At 35.9% G+C, this 17,893-nt stretch overlaps 1 protein-coding gene across 6 annotated transcripts in view; it reads left to right on the top strand.

Annotated features, from left to right (window-relative positions):
* PLEKHA7 (pleckstrin homology domain containing A7) overlaps positions 1-17,893 on the top strand; it is a 131,688-nt gene that overhangs the window by 79,808 nt on the left and 33,987 nt on the right. For 3 of the 6 annotated variants that reach the window (XM_026850380.1, XM_026850384.1, XM_026850379.1), the window contains exons 5-9: positions 256-328; positions 1,584-1,684; positions 8,616-8,794; positions 10,652-11,137; positions 16,375-16,894. In XM_026850380.1, coding sequence (XP_026706181.1) covers positions 256-328; positions 1,584-1,684; positions 8,616-8,794; positions 10,652-11,137; positions 16,375-16,894 — 1,359 coding nt within the window. Of the gene's footprint in view, positions 1-255; positions 329-1,583; positions 1,685-2,691; positions 5,894-8,615; positions 8,795-10,651; positions 11,138-16,374; positions 16,895-17,893 lie in introns of those variants that run through there. The other 3 variants (XM_026850381.1, XM_026850383.1, XM_026850382.1) reach the window with 3 other exon arrangements.

Here is a 17,893-nt window from a genome sequence, read left to right as displayed (position 1 = left end):
TAATCTGAATGCTGTTTGGATGTGAGTTTAATTACTTAATGAAAATTAGCAGTTTGAATATTTTACCCTGATTATTTTATAGCTGGATGTTTTCCCTCTTATCTTTCTTAGTACATAATATTTTGCTAAAATATAAACCACTTGTTTTTGCAATTAATTCCATATTTAGGTAAACTTCTGGCAAACTACTCACTGGTACAGTATTACTGTTAACTTTCCTTAAATGAAAAGTGTATCACATTTCTTGTATTTCAGGATAGCTCTGGAATGCGATTATGGAAAAGACGATGGTTTGTGCTTGCTGATTATTGTTTGTTTTACTACAAAGGTGGGTAGATACTAGCTCTTTTGAGTTAGTCTGTAACAGTTCACCTGTTCAAATCACACTGCAAGCATAAACTAATTGAATTCTTCAGATATAGCTAGACATTTTGAGAAGCATACTGAGACAGTTACTTATCAAACTGAGACAGTTACTTATCCATATGTCTTTAATGCGCAGCAAATTTCAGGCCAGAGTTGGGGAACAAGGGGGTCCTGTATGATCTTTTGTCACATAATTTACCTTTGATCTATGCCAAGGTTTATATTGCAAAACATTTGGCAGCCATACCAGTGTAAGATTGATCCAGTCTCTGGTCTGTGTTGTGTTACCTGCTTTCTTGTGCTTAAACAGCTGATTTTTTGAGAATACACTAGGGCCAAATCAGGGCATTGATTCAGCTTTAATCCAAGAGACAATGAAAGAGTGAGAACTTCAAATCCAGTAATTGTACCAAAAAAGGTTAATGTGATTTTAGATTGAACTAGGAATAATGGTATAACATAAGGTTATGCTGAAGTTCTGAATATTGTGTAGCATGTCACAATTTTTGGAAAACATTACAGAATATGAAACTTGAATTCTTATTTCTAGTCACTGCATTTCTACTGCTGATCACTTTAGAGCCAGCAGTAATAGAGTTTTCCTAATTATAGCAATTATAGATGCAGAATGCTAAATGGAAGGTCCGTCATGTTATACAGCCTGTCAGAGTTCATTTGTCACAATAAGCTTTATTCTTGAAGTATATTTTTCTGTCTGAAGTTAAAAAAATCAACTGCCCTCCCCCCAAAAATGCTAAACTGTTGGGGTGGGGGTTTTGTTTGTTTGTTTGTTTGTTTGTTTGTTTGTTTTTAAATCAATCCTGATTTTTAAAAAATAAAACTTTTTTCTCCATGTATTATTGGTATTGAGTCATAAAAAGATGCAGGTCAGAAGGGACTTAAGGAAGTGTCTAGTCCAACCACCTGATGAAAGCAGGGTCAGGAAGGAAGTCAGTCCAGGTTGCTCAAGGCTTAATCTAGGCAGGAACTGGAAACCTGCAAGGATGGAGATGGCTCAGCCTCCCTGGTCGGCCTGTTCCGCTGCTGCTCTGTGCTCATGGGGAAAATTCTTTTCCTTATATCCAGTGTGAACTACTCTTCTTTCTACTTAATGCCTGCGTTTTGTATGTCCATAAAGGAGAATTATTGTTATCCCACTGAAAAGTGTAGTGGATTAGATTCTATCTTTGTGTTTTGTTTTTTTTTTCATTCAACAGACAGCAGAGAAGAATCTGTTCTGGGTAGCATACCACTGCCTAGTTATGTAATATCTCCAGTTGGACCTGAAGATCGCATAAATCGCAAATTTTCTTTTAAGGTACAGTTACAAAGCTTATTAGCTAATCATATTTTTAAATGTTTATTTCCATAAGAAAAGCTGCTGTTATAAACAGAAGCTTTTTTTTTTTAAAGTAGACAGGTTTATTGACTGCTCATTCAATTATGACGTAGCACTTTTTTGTTGTAAGTGTCTTTAGGGATTAATAATTTGTCTGTGAATAAAGATCCTGTTTCTAAAATCAGAAATCAGACTTGTTAAGTTGTTCCAGTACTGTTTACAAATTGAAATAAAAGTTTTCTGTTTTTTTCTTTATAGGGTACTTGATCTCCTAGTGGTCTGTTGGTTGTTTAGTTTTAGTTTTGCTGTGTTTTTTTAAAAATAAAGCAATCAACTCAGTTCTCACAGTTAGAAAATGACAACACTGTAGATTTTAATTTCCTAATGTCAAGGGGAAAAAGGGTAACCAATTTTTTTTCTCATTTTGGGGGGAGGGGAGCAATGGTTGTCCTAAGTGACATGGACTTTGTTAAAGAAAAAATATTCTTGTTTGATGTAGTTTGAGGTTGGTTTTGGTTTTTTTCTTTTTTTTGAAAAAAAAAAAAAGTATAATTTACAGTTCTATTATTTGTTATAAAAACCTACAAAAACTATTCATTCTTGACAGTGGAAAAACCTGACTTCAGTTGATGGTCTGAGCTATAGCACTAAGGCAAAGTTTAGAAACTTTAGTGCATGTTGCAGATTTAAATTCTACCAATACTTGGAGCAGAATCTGTTTTTCTATCAAGCAAATGATTTATCTACTTTAAAAAAATAAATTTAGAAATCAGGTTTCGATCAGTTATACTTTAGGAGATCTAGAAGGAAACTTTCTGTTTAAATCTTTTCTGTGTTTAAATTACAAAGAACATTTGCTCAGCTTAGACTTTCCCATTTTGATTTTTGAGGCATTTTAAAATTGGAAACTGCCTTTTATTGGTTTCGGTTCTATTTTCAAGTGTATAAAAGTTTGAAATTTATTGAACAAACATTAACTTGGGAAATGTGTTTAAAAAAGACCAAGTGCACTTTGTGGATATGTTTATTGTACTTGTTCAAATGCACTGAACATGAGATAGCAGGACAAGCTACAAAGGAACCTTTGTTTAAGAAAAAACATTTAGTGAGTGTAATTCATAAAGCCCTCCTCTTCTAGAGCCTTCTTCTAGGAAGAAGCACATACTGAAAGAGGAGACCCAATGTATTTCTAGGCTTCTGGTTCTCTTGAATAACTATTAGTGCGGTCTGGGGAAGGAGATAAAGTAGCAATAGTATCGAGTTGCTTTAGAGTTTAAAAAAAAAAAAAGTGCTTTTAATTTAATTGAAAGGGTGTTTGTAACTGTTAATTGAATGTATATTAGCACTGTTAATGAGTTTAATGCTATCAGTGATAGGGCGGGGGAAACCCCTGTGTGTATACATACACATGTAGTTACCAAGCAGTGTGTTCTATAGGCCAGATCTTAAGTTACCACTGCCAAGTTGTGTCTGTCCTTTCCTGTGGAGTAGAATTCATGGTGTGATCATGGTTAAACATTTTCAGAAGCAAATGCTGACTTCCCCTGTTCCTTTTAGGACATCATACTTACATGATCTCTACCAAGTCTTTAATCTGTGTCTTTTCCTGAAAATCATCATGAGCCAGTAACTTGAGACTTTCAACATAGGGTCATTACTAAAAAGTTGATGTAGAAACAGGGATTTGATAGCAAAAGGAACTTTATACTAGAAATCTATATTAAAAAATGAACAACATATATTTGATGTATCAATTTGTTGTGCTGATCTTAAGTTCTCTTTAGGTGTTTGATGATTGACTGCAGACTTGATGCTGCAGTTTCATTTTATTTAGAACCAACTTCTAAGGCAGCAGGAGGATTTTCCAAGATTCCTGTTTCATGAACCCCATCCAGCACTGATGTTCAGTGGTCACAGTCAGCACACAGTGACCAGAGCACGGCCATACTGGCATTCCATCACTCAGCAGCCATTACCTTTATCTAATCTCTTCAGTACTCTTCGATATCCAGAGCATAGATGGACATTCTGTCTCATGACGTAGTGCAGCCAGAAATAGAAAACACAAGCAGATTAAACTCAAAATAAATATAAAACTTTTTTGCCTTTAAGTCCTGAATGAGCGGGAGAATGTGCCATGTCACTTTTTACATTTGGCCTGTCATTTACTCAGATTGTTACAGTAGAAGTATTGGCTCCCATTTTAAGTGGCTGTTTTAAATAACTGACTTTTTGAAGTTAGGGAAGCAGTCAAACTGTGAAAAATTTCAGCATTTTGGTTTGTAAAACTAAAGGAAGGAAATCTACTTAGCAAATACCTGGATGCTTTTTGCATATGAGTTAGAAGGAGGTTTGTAAAATTCATGCTCACTAGGATATATATAAACCCTGTTTACATGTACATCATAGGTGTTCTCAAAATTCTTTTCCTTTCATCATCCCCTGAGGCCCGGCTTTAAGCTTTTGTGTCCCTTTGGGTGTTTAACAATTACAGGCCTGCAGGACTGCATACAGTCTGTTTAAATGCAATCAGAAACCTCCTTTGAAGTGTAACAGTATGTATGTTAAATTGTTTTGTTTAGAAACTCTGCTTTTAAGTTTTTATCGTGATGAATTTTTCACACTATTTATTTGTCCCAAGCAGAGTGCTGTGGCTAGTTGTAAACTGCTGTCATTAACTTGTGTGACAGCATTTTAGAACTCAGGATCCTTGCTGCATATTTTGTTTGGTAGCTAACATCTTAAAGATATTTAATCTAATTTGTGTATTTTTTAACACAGTAATTTTTTTGCTGGCACAAATATGAGGGAACGTAAATCCTATGTATGGATTTTAATATGAAAAAGCACAACATTAATATATAGCTGGAATTGACTGTACTTTTTAGTAATAAGATCTTTTTAAACATGAATAGTATCAATTTATGAAGGTTCATGTCATCACTGTCTCTTTAGAAGCCTCATTGTCCTCAATCATGAAAACTATTTTTAATTGATCTTATATGTGTTAAAATATATGAGAGAATACTGAAATTAAACTTATATCAATCTGACAGTAATATAAATTGAGAAACTTGGAAGGCTACCAACATTTGCTGTAAAGAAAATGACAAAACTTCACACAAAGACAATGTATGCAAGTTTGTGTTTGTATTTAGGTGCATATCTTGCTACCAAATAAAGTCAATGAAGGATGTTCTGATGTTCTGGTAAGAGGTAGGAATTAGTGTTGGTGATACAAATTGCTCCTTTTTATTTTGATACTACCTTTTACATGTTTTCAGAGATACAGCCTTTCAGCATGAGTGCATTCAGAGCCTAGGAAGCCAGGCCAAATTATTACTTCCAGAAGATGCTACTGCAGCTTGTTTTTAAACATCTTTTCATTATTAACGTTCTAAGATCTACTAATGGAAGCATCTGTTCATTGTGTAGACCTGCTGGGACCAGGGCAAACTTCTTAATCTCTTTATTTGGTCTCATGGTTTTCCTAAAACTTTTGACATAGTTTGTTCTTTTATGTTCTCTGAATCGTTGTTGCTTCCTTGGGCTCCTGTATTGCTTACAAAACTTCTCTGGATCTGGGGAGTTAGGTGAAGAAATGTCAAGGGCCATGAATTTAAGAGGTGCCAGTTTAGAATTTGGAAGAGGAAAGGTTCTAGAAGTCCTGAAAAAGCTCAGTATTATTTGAGAGTAGAAGATGAATTAGATTGTAGTGTGCTGTTGTTGTGTTCATAGTGAAGGCTCAGAGTATTAATATTTCCATTTTTGTTTATAAATGGTTCACAAATCTTGAACTTCAGGAGAAGGGAGAATTTCCTCTGTGTTATAGCCTATTGAGAGGGCTAACAATTTTTTACAATTTTTAGAAAATTTTTAGAAAACTGATCCCCTCCTCACCCCTTTGTCCTATGAACTGTGGCGGCTTCTCTCCTAGGACTTTTGAATTATCGGAGGTGAACATAACAGCTCTAGGCATTAGTTACTTTTAGTATAGTCTTTTGTTAAGTATTTTCTTTGGAAACATGAATTTTTTCATGATTTTAACTTGTTTAACTTTTTGTCCTTGTCTTGTCCTATTGATATGCTCTTGGGGTTTACTGTCCATTTCTCCTTCTGTGCATTATGGGAGAGAGACTGCTTTTCTTCTCAATCTATCCACATTAAGGCATCTGAATGCATGAATAGGTACCAGTATTATTTTTTCCCTGTTGTGTGTATGGTGTACATGTGCTCATGTGCTGTGTTTTAGGCTTTTTAGTATGCTGTAGTCATCCTAATAGCTATTGCTTTAAAAAAACCCAAACCAACCAAACAAAAAAACCCCGCTAGCTTCTGTGTCTTCTAGCAGTGACAGCTACAGGACATTGGCACAAAGTGGCTTTCTTGCATATAAACCACACTACTAATAAAGAACTGAAATATATTTAAATTTTCCTTTAACCAGTTTTATATATTATAAACTTCAGAGTGTCACGTTTGTTGACAATAACACACCATCTCCATTATCCCTTCTGAAGCTATGAATGTTTACGGCTGGGATTGCTTCAGTCTCTCAAGGGAGAATGGTGCAACATACTCTGCATTTTTATACTGTTTTGACCTACAGCCTCTTAGGCAATGCTTTCAGCTGTGTTCATCGTGTGCTGCTGAAAGAGAACCTGAAAGGCAAATGGGTTATGCTAATCGGTATGTACAAGTCAATTCAGACAGACTGCTGTTAAATCCATTTATTAACGTGGGATGTGGTCTCTGCAGTTAGTTACCAAAGGTTCTGTTTTTTTTCAGCAAGTATATAACCAGTGAATGGTAGGGTCCTACTGTGTCATCACAACAGGGCATATGTAGTCTGCTTTTATGGAGGGGTCACTTCACTTCTGAATTCCAGCATCATCATCTATGTCTCAATGTGGTCTGTGAAGGAGCCCTGCAGTCATAAGTCTAGTGTTAAAATCACTGTTTCCCTTTACACCTGGAGCTGCCAATTTTTGCTCTCTTCTTAGACTGGATGCTAACCATAAATTGCAATGAATTGAATGCTTCTAAATCCTATTTGTTTGACCATTTGTAATGGTCTCAAAATGACAAAAAAACCTAAACCACCTCAATAACAACAAAGAAAACCCAAACCCAAAGAACTCAACCAGGGAAACATGAAAAAAAATCCTTTGATTCCTAAATACCCAATTGATCAGAGCTACTGTTTCATGTCTGTAAGTCCTGTTATCCTGTGTTAAGGTAGGCAGCTAATGGTGGGGAGGGAGAAACTACCCTGTGTTCCCTTATTGGCCAAGTGCTGTTGGGAAGCAGAGACTCTTTTGAGGAGGAGAGGGTCTTGGACTTCTCCACATCACCCTTTCCTCCTCTTCGTTCTCCTCCTTTTCTTAGCAGGCTGTTGTGCTGCAGTCTCAGCCTTTCCACTGCAGGTGTGATGGCAGGCCAGGGACTGACCCCAGTGGGGACACTATTACCACTGTTTTCAAAATGAACTGAAGCTTCCTTGCTTGAGCCGCAGAAGGGAAAGGCCACCTTTCATACATTTATAAGAACAGGTTGCAATAGAAAGAGAGTAAATTTTCCACAAAACATAAAGCAAGCAAATATTTTGCTTTTCGGAGTTGTTGATACAAGTCTCTAAAGTTATGGTAATTTGGGTAATTCAGGGTAAATGAAATTACAACATTTAGGGAGGCCTGCACTGGATTAAATAGCCTGGGTTTTGTCAAAACTTACTGTTTCTGAAGCCATCTGTGAAGGTAGAGTAGGGTTTTTTCTTTAATTTGGAATAATGAGGGGGAGAGGATTTCATCAAAATAAAAAGACCAGTCCTTTAGGGAATATTTGTGAAATATGTTTAACCTTTAAAAGAAGGTATATCCAAATTAAAAAGTTGAGATAATTTTTTTCCTTTTAAAAAAAATCCTGTCTTAGTGGTGTTTGATACCTTTAGTTTTTGTGTGTGATAACAGGTTTAGTTTTATAAAAAACAGTTTAAATTATTATTTTTTAAAAAATATCATTACACGAGCTTTCAAGCCAAGTATACTGTCTTCAGGTTTTTGGAAAGTAAGAAAATTAGCCTCTCCCTACTAATCTGAAACATATCTGTAAAGTAGCTGAGGAAATATAGTCAAGTGTTTCAGGACTGATATGCCTTAATAATACCTATACTATTACTTATACAAATGTGAATGAGATTTGATTAAATTCAACTAGCCTAGAGTTACATTCCATATTGAGTACATTTGAATATTGAATATATTTGTAGAGGAATTTCCAAATACCTCTACTTTGCACTGTAATTTCATGGAGTATTTTGGTGTGCAGAGGTACTTGTCAGTATTTTATGTGCTGTGATAATTCCATCAGTATTACTAACTCTATCAGTAAGTCTTGTGATTTTTGCAGCTAATACAGAGGTTCAAGTGCACACTTTAACCAAAAGATCATAACATGCATTATAACGACTTCTTAAATAAGCAGCTTAATTGCTTGAATTGTAAGATTTTCGTCTGTGTTTTGTCTGAATAAATTGCTTTATTAAACGAGCTGGGAAAATTGGCTTGCTTGTGCATGTTCCTGAGAATTTATTTAATTTGTTTTGTATGGTATTTATGGAAAATGAAAAGTGTCAGTCAAAAGAAAATAAAAAGCTGAAATTTCCTAACTGTCAAAAACAGAAGAGCTGCACTTTTAATAGTGCAAGAAAGAGAGAGAGGAATTTTAGTGAAAATCAGTTTGTTGCACTATAATCCATTGTGGCAACATAATAACTTTACCCAAAATTAAAGAAATGGTCAAAAAATCTGGAAGGATGTTTTTTTAAAGATATCAGGAAAAGTAACAGCAAATTTTCTGGGGGAAAAGATGAAAGGGTTGTCTGACTTTTTTTCCCCCCTTCTCCTTACAGGCTGTTCATACAGGTATGCGGGCATATATTTATAATAAGAATTCTGTTATTGGCTCTCAGGCAGAGCATTCAGGGATGCGGACATACTACTTCAGTGCAGATACCCAAGAGGATATGAATGGCTGGATCCGGGCTATGAATCAAGCTGCTCTTATGCAAACACGCTCTTCACTGAAGAGGCAAGTTCAATACTGAAACTGTTAGCTTTTAAAATTTTTTAAAATTGGTGATGATTTCTGAAAATGATATCTGTAAACGTGTGCATGAAACTCATTCCCATTTTAAATAAATAGTTATTTTAATATTACATTCTATAGCAAATCAGTTAACATTAAGAAAACCTGTTGTTCAGTATTTGCATCTACACACAAATTGTGTGCCCACATTTAGTCACATGGATTTATTTATATATATATATATATATAAAAAATTTTTTAGGAAAATTCAGTTAAAAAGTTATAGTTTTTGTGAACAAATTCATATATTACAACAACTAGTTGACAGCCTTAAGGAGAGATAAGTAAAAGGGAAAAGACAGAAGATTTTGTTTTGTTTTATTTTTTTTTTTACTTCGGTGGCCTTTAGTACTTGTAGGCATTTTTTATGTGTAGAAAAAAAGCACTTTTACAAAGGAGCATGTCCTTTGTCCCATTGTTCTTAATCAGTGCTAAAGGCAAACAAATTCATCTGTGCCTTCATGTGCTTTTCCCTTTTCTTAAATTTATGGTAGCCTCCTTGACATTTTGACTATGCAATGTGATTTTTTTTTTTCCCCTACAACTCCTTGTGAAAGAAGACTGTACTGTGACAACCCTGCTCTGAATTAACCCTTGCGGCTGTGAGGATTAGAACGTCATGGTGCAGTTTCTCAAGTGTATCTCACAGTACTGCTTGCTTTTGGAAAATCATATAAAAGCAAAGGTTTAACATCTCATCGACAGCTTTGCATCCTATATGATTTTATGTTAAGATTTTCTGGATCTAATTTAAATTTCAAGTAACATGTAACCTGTTACTTGTTTTTTCCTTTATCTTTTGTATAAGGATAGGAATAACTGAATGAAACATTGCAGAAGTCTGGCATGTTAAAAGTATTGATCCCATGTCTTTCCTCCTAGTAGACTATTCATTTTGAGACACTAAATAGGCTGAAGTGAAAACAATTGTTTCATTGCACTTACTCAGAACTCACCTTCCATAAAGCTTCAAAGAAGCTGAACTTAATTTCAGAGAAAATGAGGTGCCACTCTGACATCAATGATACTCCATTGAATTGTAAGAGAAAAAATGATGTCCAGAAGCTATCACTATAAGGAGATGAACAAAACTGCAAATGAAGTACGTTATGTGTCAAAAGCAACATAAAATTTTTTGGATCCTTAGATATTTTATTGTGTGTTGTAAGTTTAATATGAAGATTTCTGGTATGGACTTTTTAAAAATATTTAGTCAATAAGGTAAATAAATTCATGTGCATGTATTAGGAGCAATGGAGGGGTTTTTTTGTTTTATTTTTGCGGGAATAGCCCATAGGTTAGAAATCCTGTGGACAATGGTCGTACTGACTTGAATGTAAATTATTTTTTTTTCCCTCTGTCCTCTTGCCCAGAAATGACTAGTTCCTAAGGCATCTACAAAGATATGAAAGACATTTTTGACTTTGAAATGATCATTTGCCTGTTTAGTTTTGGTTTTTTGGCTTTCAGTGTTTCCCAGGATAGGAAGATTTTCTTCTTTACAGTTGTTTGTACACAAGATTACGCAAGTTAAACACTTCTTTCATATAATATTAGAATTTTCAGTCACTGTTACACATGCATATAAATGACTTCTTCCTTGATAGCACTGTAAAGGTAACTTTTGTCTAACTGGGATAACAACTGAGTTATGCTGAGCATACATACCTATTTTAACATGTCAAATTTATCACAGCCTGGAGAAGGTGCTTTTGTGGGTATACTTTCTAAAATAGTAACAAGACCACATTAACTTTTTACAATTAAGCAGTGTTCATTACTGATGTATTTTCTTTCCAGAGAAACTGAGAAAGTGGATCAGCAAGCTGTTCCCCAAGTCAATCATGTGGATGCCTGTAAAGAGTGTGTGAGGACAGAGATTACAGATACAAAAGAAAGTCATCAAAAATCAGCTGAAATGCTTGGATATGATAAGCGTGAAGAGATCAGAAGAGAAAAAGAGGAGGAGGAGCGTTATATCCACAGAAAAGAAACTCTGGAAACTAAGAAGGGAAAGGCTAAGCATGCGTTAACAGAAGCTGATTCATTATTTCCAGACTTAACGAATGCATCGAGGTCCCAAGTAGCTCAGCCTCAGCCAGCTGAGAAAAATGGAACACTTCCTAGTTCATTAAGTATGAGTGCTGGCCTGGTGGAGCAGAATGGTACCAGCTCGTATAAAAGAGGGTTTGTTCCCAGAACAAATCCAGATAAACAGGTTCAAAGAAAAAGTAACATGGCTCAAGTGGAGCACTGGGTGAAAGTCCAAAAAGGAGATACAAAAAGGTTAGTAATAAGCCCATCTTTAAATAGACTGCCAAAAGGCATTTTGTTATATTAAAGGATTATGTGTATGAGTGATACATTTAGTGCAAATCAGAATTACAGAGACAATTTATAACAAAACTTACTTTCTCCTCCAGTGCAGAATGGTATTTTTCAGGTGTTTTTCTCAAGGGAAAGTCAATATGGGATTGGCTAATCAAATCCCTTTAATGTTGTCACTGTATTAACCACTGTGAATGCTTAAAATTTCTTAAAATTTGCTACAACTGAAGAGCCAGAAAGTGAAGTGCAGCCATCAGTTATCTCTTAAACAGCTACACTCTATAAATCATAGATTATTGTTTGTTTTCCACTTAAAAGTAAAGAATGTTTTGTTTTGTTTTTTTTCCACTCCCTTCTGTTCCTGTTCCAAACATCCATTCACTCTTCTCTACATCAGCTCACTGCACTCAAAGTCACAGTGTGTGCGTCATACATTGAAAGGTCTCTGTATATTCATTTAGTTAATGAAGAGGTCCTAGGATGTTCCCATGGTCTCCAGGATTCTCTTTTCCCTTTTCAGTCCCTGAAAATTATCTGATTCGTACCATTAAGTTGAATGCACACAGGAATGCTTTTGCAATTTGAAAATCTCATAATTGCATTACTTTCAAATTGTGCATTCAGATTAAGCATCAGCTGAAAAAATGCAGTGATGTATGTATGTGTCTGTTCAGAATGTCATCTTGTGGCAAGTAGTGGGAAAGACAGTTGAGCTCTATGCTGTGTGTGAGTATTTTTCATATATGGGTAACCTTCTGAATTAGTACCTTAGAAATCTGCTAAAATCTAATTATAATAAAGAACAACGGGGGACATAAGCATGTGGGCTTTAGGAGGGAGAAAATATATGGGGCATTTTTTTAATGCTTATTGAAGCTAACGTTTGTCACTTTGGATCATTAAGAAATGTAATGCTTGCTAATTCTGTTTGGAAGTCCATTCTTCTTCTCTCTTACCTTTGGAATTACCCTTAAAGAGGCTGTCATACTTCCTGATTTTATTTAACATTCTTCTAGACTGCTAGAGTCAGTTTACTTGCCTCTCTTTTTGCTTGGATATCAATCCATGCTTGTCGAGAGAATATGACTTTAATGAAAACAAATACTTGGTATGTTAGTTCTTCTTACACCCGCACATGTATTAGTCTAAAATAATACAGAAAACTATTGAACTAATTAGCCAGTGCTTAAGAAAACTTCTGTTGATGTTTTTCACATCAAAAGTATAGGCAGTGAACAGGCTTGACTGATAGCTAAATAAGTATTGTTTTCTTTCAAATTACTTTTTTCCAGTAAATTAACTTTAGGCATATATCAGGTATAGTGTTAAGACAGTGCTCTTGTAGCTGTCAACTTTTGTTCTAGATAAAACCAGCTACCTCAGCTGGAGCTGTTAAGTACTCAGTGAAGTGAAACTTCACAAGAGTCCAGCTGCAGTGATGTCACCAAAATCTACCTTTATATATAAATTTTCTTCTTACCTTAAGAACTTTCTTTACGTTCCATTTTAGCTCAGTTGACCTTGTTTTCTTTGTCTTCCCCTGACAAATGCCATTATATTCTCTGCATTCAGAAAAAAAAAAAGCATGTTACCTTCCCAAAGATTAATGGATTAATTTTTTTTAAATGGCACCTTCTCTCAACCTGCTGAGATCGTTGCAGTGCACTTAACTGATGGATGAAAGTCGCATGTGACTTGTGAAAACGGCATCTTAATTTCAGGATGTAGAAATATAGAGATGATAATTTGATTGACATTTAATTCAGATTTTAGTAAGTATTAGTGTACCGCTTAATTTCTTGATGCTCTGTGTTTACTGTTATCCCACTTGAAACATTAAAATAAAGAACCTCTGAGGATTTAGAAGCCTTTATAATTTTTGAACACAGAATGAGTACAGCTTTATTTGTTCCTGGCTCAGGTGTATGAAGATGCAGTGCCTGCCAGCAAGTTGATTATGACAAGAAAGAACTCTTTCAGCTAGAGGCTTCAGACAAATACAGCAGTTGTTTCTATAATTATTTGCAAGGATTGCACCTTTTATATAGATATTTGGATCTTTCAAATAGATATTTTACGTCCCATTTTTATAAAGCACTCAGAACGATTTGCTAACTAGTAAATGTTAGCTGTCAATTTGGAAATGCATCTCTCAGACAAGGAACTGCATTGCATTGCAGCTGCACTGCAGTTACATCCAATGTAATCATCTACCCCCCTCTGTTCTCAGGAGAGGGGAATACCTGCTTTGGTAAGGTTCATGCCAGCCTTTGAGAGAGACAGCTAGAGAATTGGATGAGGGTTTGAAAGGCAGCTTTCAGGAGACTTTGGTTTTAAGTAATTAAAGTTCAGGACCAGCAAACAGCAGCTGTCCAGAAATTACTAGTCTTTGATCTGATTCCAGTGCCTGGATAGACATAGTGAATGCATAATTGTAAAGAATCTGCTATTTTTAACACTTAAAAAAAATATATATATATATATATTAACCTGATAAATCTAAGTTTAATATTTCCCAACTAAATGCAGTCATGTTGAGGAATTTCCTTCCTTTCAAATACAGTGTTAAACATATCTTGTCATGCAGAACTTTCCATTCCTTCCTGATTTGCTTAAGGAAGAAACATTACTTGTCTTTGTTAGCTTCTGTGCATTCCCATGAATGGGCATAGTGTTTCCAATAATTATATTTGTTTTCTTTTGAACATTTATCTTCTCTTTTTACAGTATCTTCTGTGCAGTGGCTTCCCATTGCAGACCCTGAATGTTTTTCATTGCAAATAATCATCTAATATAGCGTCAGGCCATTTTTTCAGTCTTCAGTGTCTGCTTTCCTTTTTATATTCTTCATAGCTCATCATTCAAGAAAGGGAGATTCTCAAGAACAGCTGCTTTTGCTCATTTTTACTCTTGGTCTCTGAGAAAACAATTGTCCACAGTCGATTGTGGATTAATTTGTGTCATTCAGGACATTGTTCCTTTCCTGTTACAGAATTTGGTATGTCATCAGTGCCTATTTTTATATCCTGGAAATTATTTTTAAGGGTCTGAAACCTTGTGTGGTAGAGATGCCACCTGCTTAAAGCCTGTCATCTTAGCTGGAGGTTTCTCCATGTACTGAGAAAATGCAACCTGCCTGTATGTAGACAGCGCCTCAAGTTCAGCTTTGAAAATGACTTTCCCTGTGCAATGTAACACACACACAACTTTATTCTTTTTTTCTAGCCAGCTGAAGTATTGCATGAAGCCTGCACTTCCCAGCTACTCAAAGTACTGCTTTCATCCAAACTGGTTTTAGTTCCTCTCAGACAAATTAATCCTTTTCTAGAAGAAAGGTGTGATTTTATTTTTCCTCTCCCCAGATCTCATGGGGTCTTTGTTTTGAGACTGGTTTTGCTCCTAAAGCTGCTAGCCCTGAGTAACTTCGTTGACTACCATTAATTCCTCCTGATCTCAATACTTTACCCTTTCATGTCCAATTAGAAAACACAACATTCAATAGTTTGCAGATGCCTTCACGAGGACTCCACTAGTTTGGAGTATAGGAATGGTGAAGCCCCCTTCCCTGTTTTTTCACAGAGGAAACACCAAAATGATCTGTCCTAGCTTCATGTCTGTCTCAGATGTCCTTTTGAAACATTACCTGCTCTAAGCTTTCTCAGTTCTCATTCCTATCCAGAGAAAATACGTCTCTACCAACCGTTTTTTCATGTGGAAAGAATTGGCAGTACAGTACAGAACATAGAGGACATGATGCAGTGAGCTAGACAAATAAAAGAGGTTACTTGACCACTGAATGCTGAACTTGGGAGTTGCCTCTGTTGATACTGCCTGCCTGCTTTAACCTTCATTGTGAAATTCGAGGTAACATCAACATTCTGTGGTGTGAGAGAGCAGAGCTTTTACAAATTTGTAATCCTCCATGCAGCTCAGGGCAGTTAATTCTGTTTTCTGGCAAGAGGAATTATGTGTCCTCTCAAGAGCATCCATATTTCAAGACAGCCCAACAGTGCCAAATCCTGCAAGCAGAAGGAGATGGAGGCAACTACTGAGCAGGAGTTACTGGTAGCAGTTCTTTTCCCCCTGCTTCTGCTATTCTTGGATGATGAACAAAAATGTTTCTTCCCACCCTGCCCTTTCTTTCATGTGGAATTCCTGCCGTTGCCACACCATCAGGTCTCCCTCTCGTGCTGAGAGTGGAGCCTACTGAGTGATGAACATGCTTTGAGTTTCTTCGTTTGTGTTGTTTTGTTGTTTTGATTTATTTTTTGTATTGTTGCTCTGTTAACAAGTCTAGCAGAATGGGTTTCTGTTTTGAGATCCTGAATCAATGGACAAATGATTGCAAGTACACAACGCCCCGGTGTTTAACTGGGGAATCAGAAATTAAGGCAGGAGAGGGATCTAACTACACTTTGTGAAAGCTTTTGCCGATTCTGTCTTAACTCTCTATCTACTAAAAGATTTAATTTCGATAGTTTAAGTGTATTATGGATGCAATAGTAAGCGAGGTTGTAATGCCTCTTTTTATATTCTGGTTTGTCAGTGAGTTTTGTTGCAAAAACCCTTGTGGTGTTTAGAAAAGTAGAACCAGCAGCATTAGGTCAGATGAAAGTAAAACATACAGACATGGGGACTTTGAGCAGTTTCTTACCTTTTTTTTTGCTTCATTCACATAAACAGAAATTGTCTGAGATACTCATTCAGTGATTGGTGAGATTTCTTGCACATTAAGGTAATTTTTTATGAGCCTACATTTGTTGTTCGTAAACTGCTCCACCTAGTGGTGAGCAGGCTTTCAGGAAAAAAATATTTTAATTCACAGATTTGCTCTTTAAACATGACAATAATTCCTTCCTTCATGTTCTTGAAGTTCTTTTTGGTCTAAATACACAATGATGCTGTCCCTTAAGTTTATTTCTAGTAGGTCATCCTAGGTTAGACACTAAATTAACTTAAAAGCCTGTATTTATACTGTTTGCATCTTTGCATTAATATGGTGTAATGTTTTTTGTGCAAGGTAGATTTCATTAATATTACTTTGTTACTATTTCTGTAAATTAGACTTTAAATGATTCTGGTATCTTGTATCTTGTAGTTCCTATGCTAACGTCAGTAGAGAATTTTTTTTTTAAAGTCATTCCTACTTATCAATGTATGCAAAAATTTACCCTTTTTTCTCCCTTCCTTTACAGCCTCACTTCTGATCAGACTCTTACACGTCAGGGTCCCAATCTACCTTTTCCTGAAAACTATCACACTTTGCCAAAGAATACCAGGCAGCCTTCAGGGAGCTCACCACCACCACCAAACCGCAATTTGCCAAGTGACTACAAATATGCACAAGATCGTGTTAGCCACTTGAAGATGTCCCAGGAGGAAAGGAAAGCAAATAAGGATGGAACTGTTTGGCAGCTGTATGAGTGGCAGCAGAGACAGCAATTTAAACATGGCAGCCCTACTGCCCCACTTTATGTAGGTTCTTCAGACTTTATTGATCGTGGTAAGTCGAAAAGTTCATTAGACGTTCCACGGTCAATATCTGTTCCACCCTCTCCATCTGATATTCCTCCACCTGGACCTCCAAAAAGCTTTCCCCCAAGGAGACCACATACTCCTGCAGAGAGGCTTACAGTTAAACCATCTGACGAGAGACAAACTGTAGATGTTCCTTTGGCTGGATCACCCAGGAAGATACGAAATCATGCTGTAAAGGTTTGTATACAGTATAACTGATTTCAGACTATTCTACATGTGGTGTCATACATCGATCATTTAATTTAGCCATTTCTCATTGCATCCTTCCTACGTATGAAAGATCGTACAAGTTGTAAAAGTTGATAGAGTGAATCATTTTCTCCTAAAATTCTATCTGATCATTTCAGATTTATTAATTTTTGTTGGTTAGGAAAGGAAAATTGGTGGCACATCATGTTGATTTGAAATACTTTTATTTAAAAACTGGAAGGCATATGTTTACATGTATACAATAAACAAAGTGTAATATTTTAATGTATAGAGTAGGTAGGCAAGAATATAAAACTCAGCAGGATGAACTCTTCCTTGATTATTTACTTATGCTTGAGAATTCAGTGTTGGCTGTGTCTGCTTTCTCTACATGTTTTGCTATTGTAGTTAGTCTTACAGCTGATTCAGTTACTATGTTTTTAGTCATAACTAAAAATTTTTCATGCTAGTTTAAAAAATTAATTAAAATAATTAAATTAATTAAAAATTTTTCGTGATAGTTTAAGCCTTTTGAAAATTCATTATCACTGGACTAACCAAAATCAAATAGTATTGGTCTGAAACTTCAACCTTCTGCAGAATTTCAGCGTGGGGCTTTTTTGTAAGCACTGTTGTACCCTCTTATCCAGAGGTGACACAGGTTTCCCTATTGAGTAACTCCACATGGCTCTCCTTGCCTAAGCAAATTAGGGAGATACAGGGTTGAATCAATGTAGAATTTACTTGTCTTAGTAGCTCTTACACTGGAAGCGAAAGCCTCTGTATTCACCTAATTCTTTGGCCTCAACCATGGGCCCTGGTGGGGAGAGTATTTGCAAAGAATAGATTTATAAATTCAGATACCCAGCGTGAGTTCAGGACCATGACTTTAGGTTGCATGCCAGTTTCATGCGGTTTAGATTTTTTTTTTTTTCCTGGTGTATATGTGGTGTAGTTGTCAGGTGTCTTTCAGTATTTATAGACTTA

This window comes from Athene cunicularia, assembly GCF_003259725.1.
Source record: "Athene cunicularia isolate RWA chromosome 5 unlocalized genomic scaffold, athCun1 chr5_part2, whole genome shotgun sequence".
Lineage (NCBI taxonomy): Eukaryota > Metazoa > Chordata > Aves > Strigiformes > Strigidae > Athene > Athene cunicularia.
The sequence above is the reverse complement of the archived record's forward strand: the minus strand, read 5'-3'. Positions and strand labels throughout refer to the sequence as shown.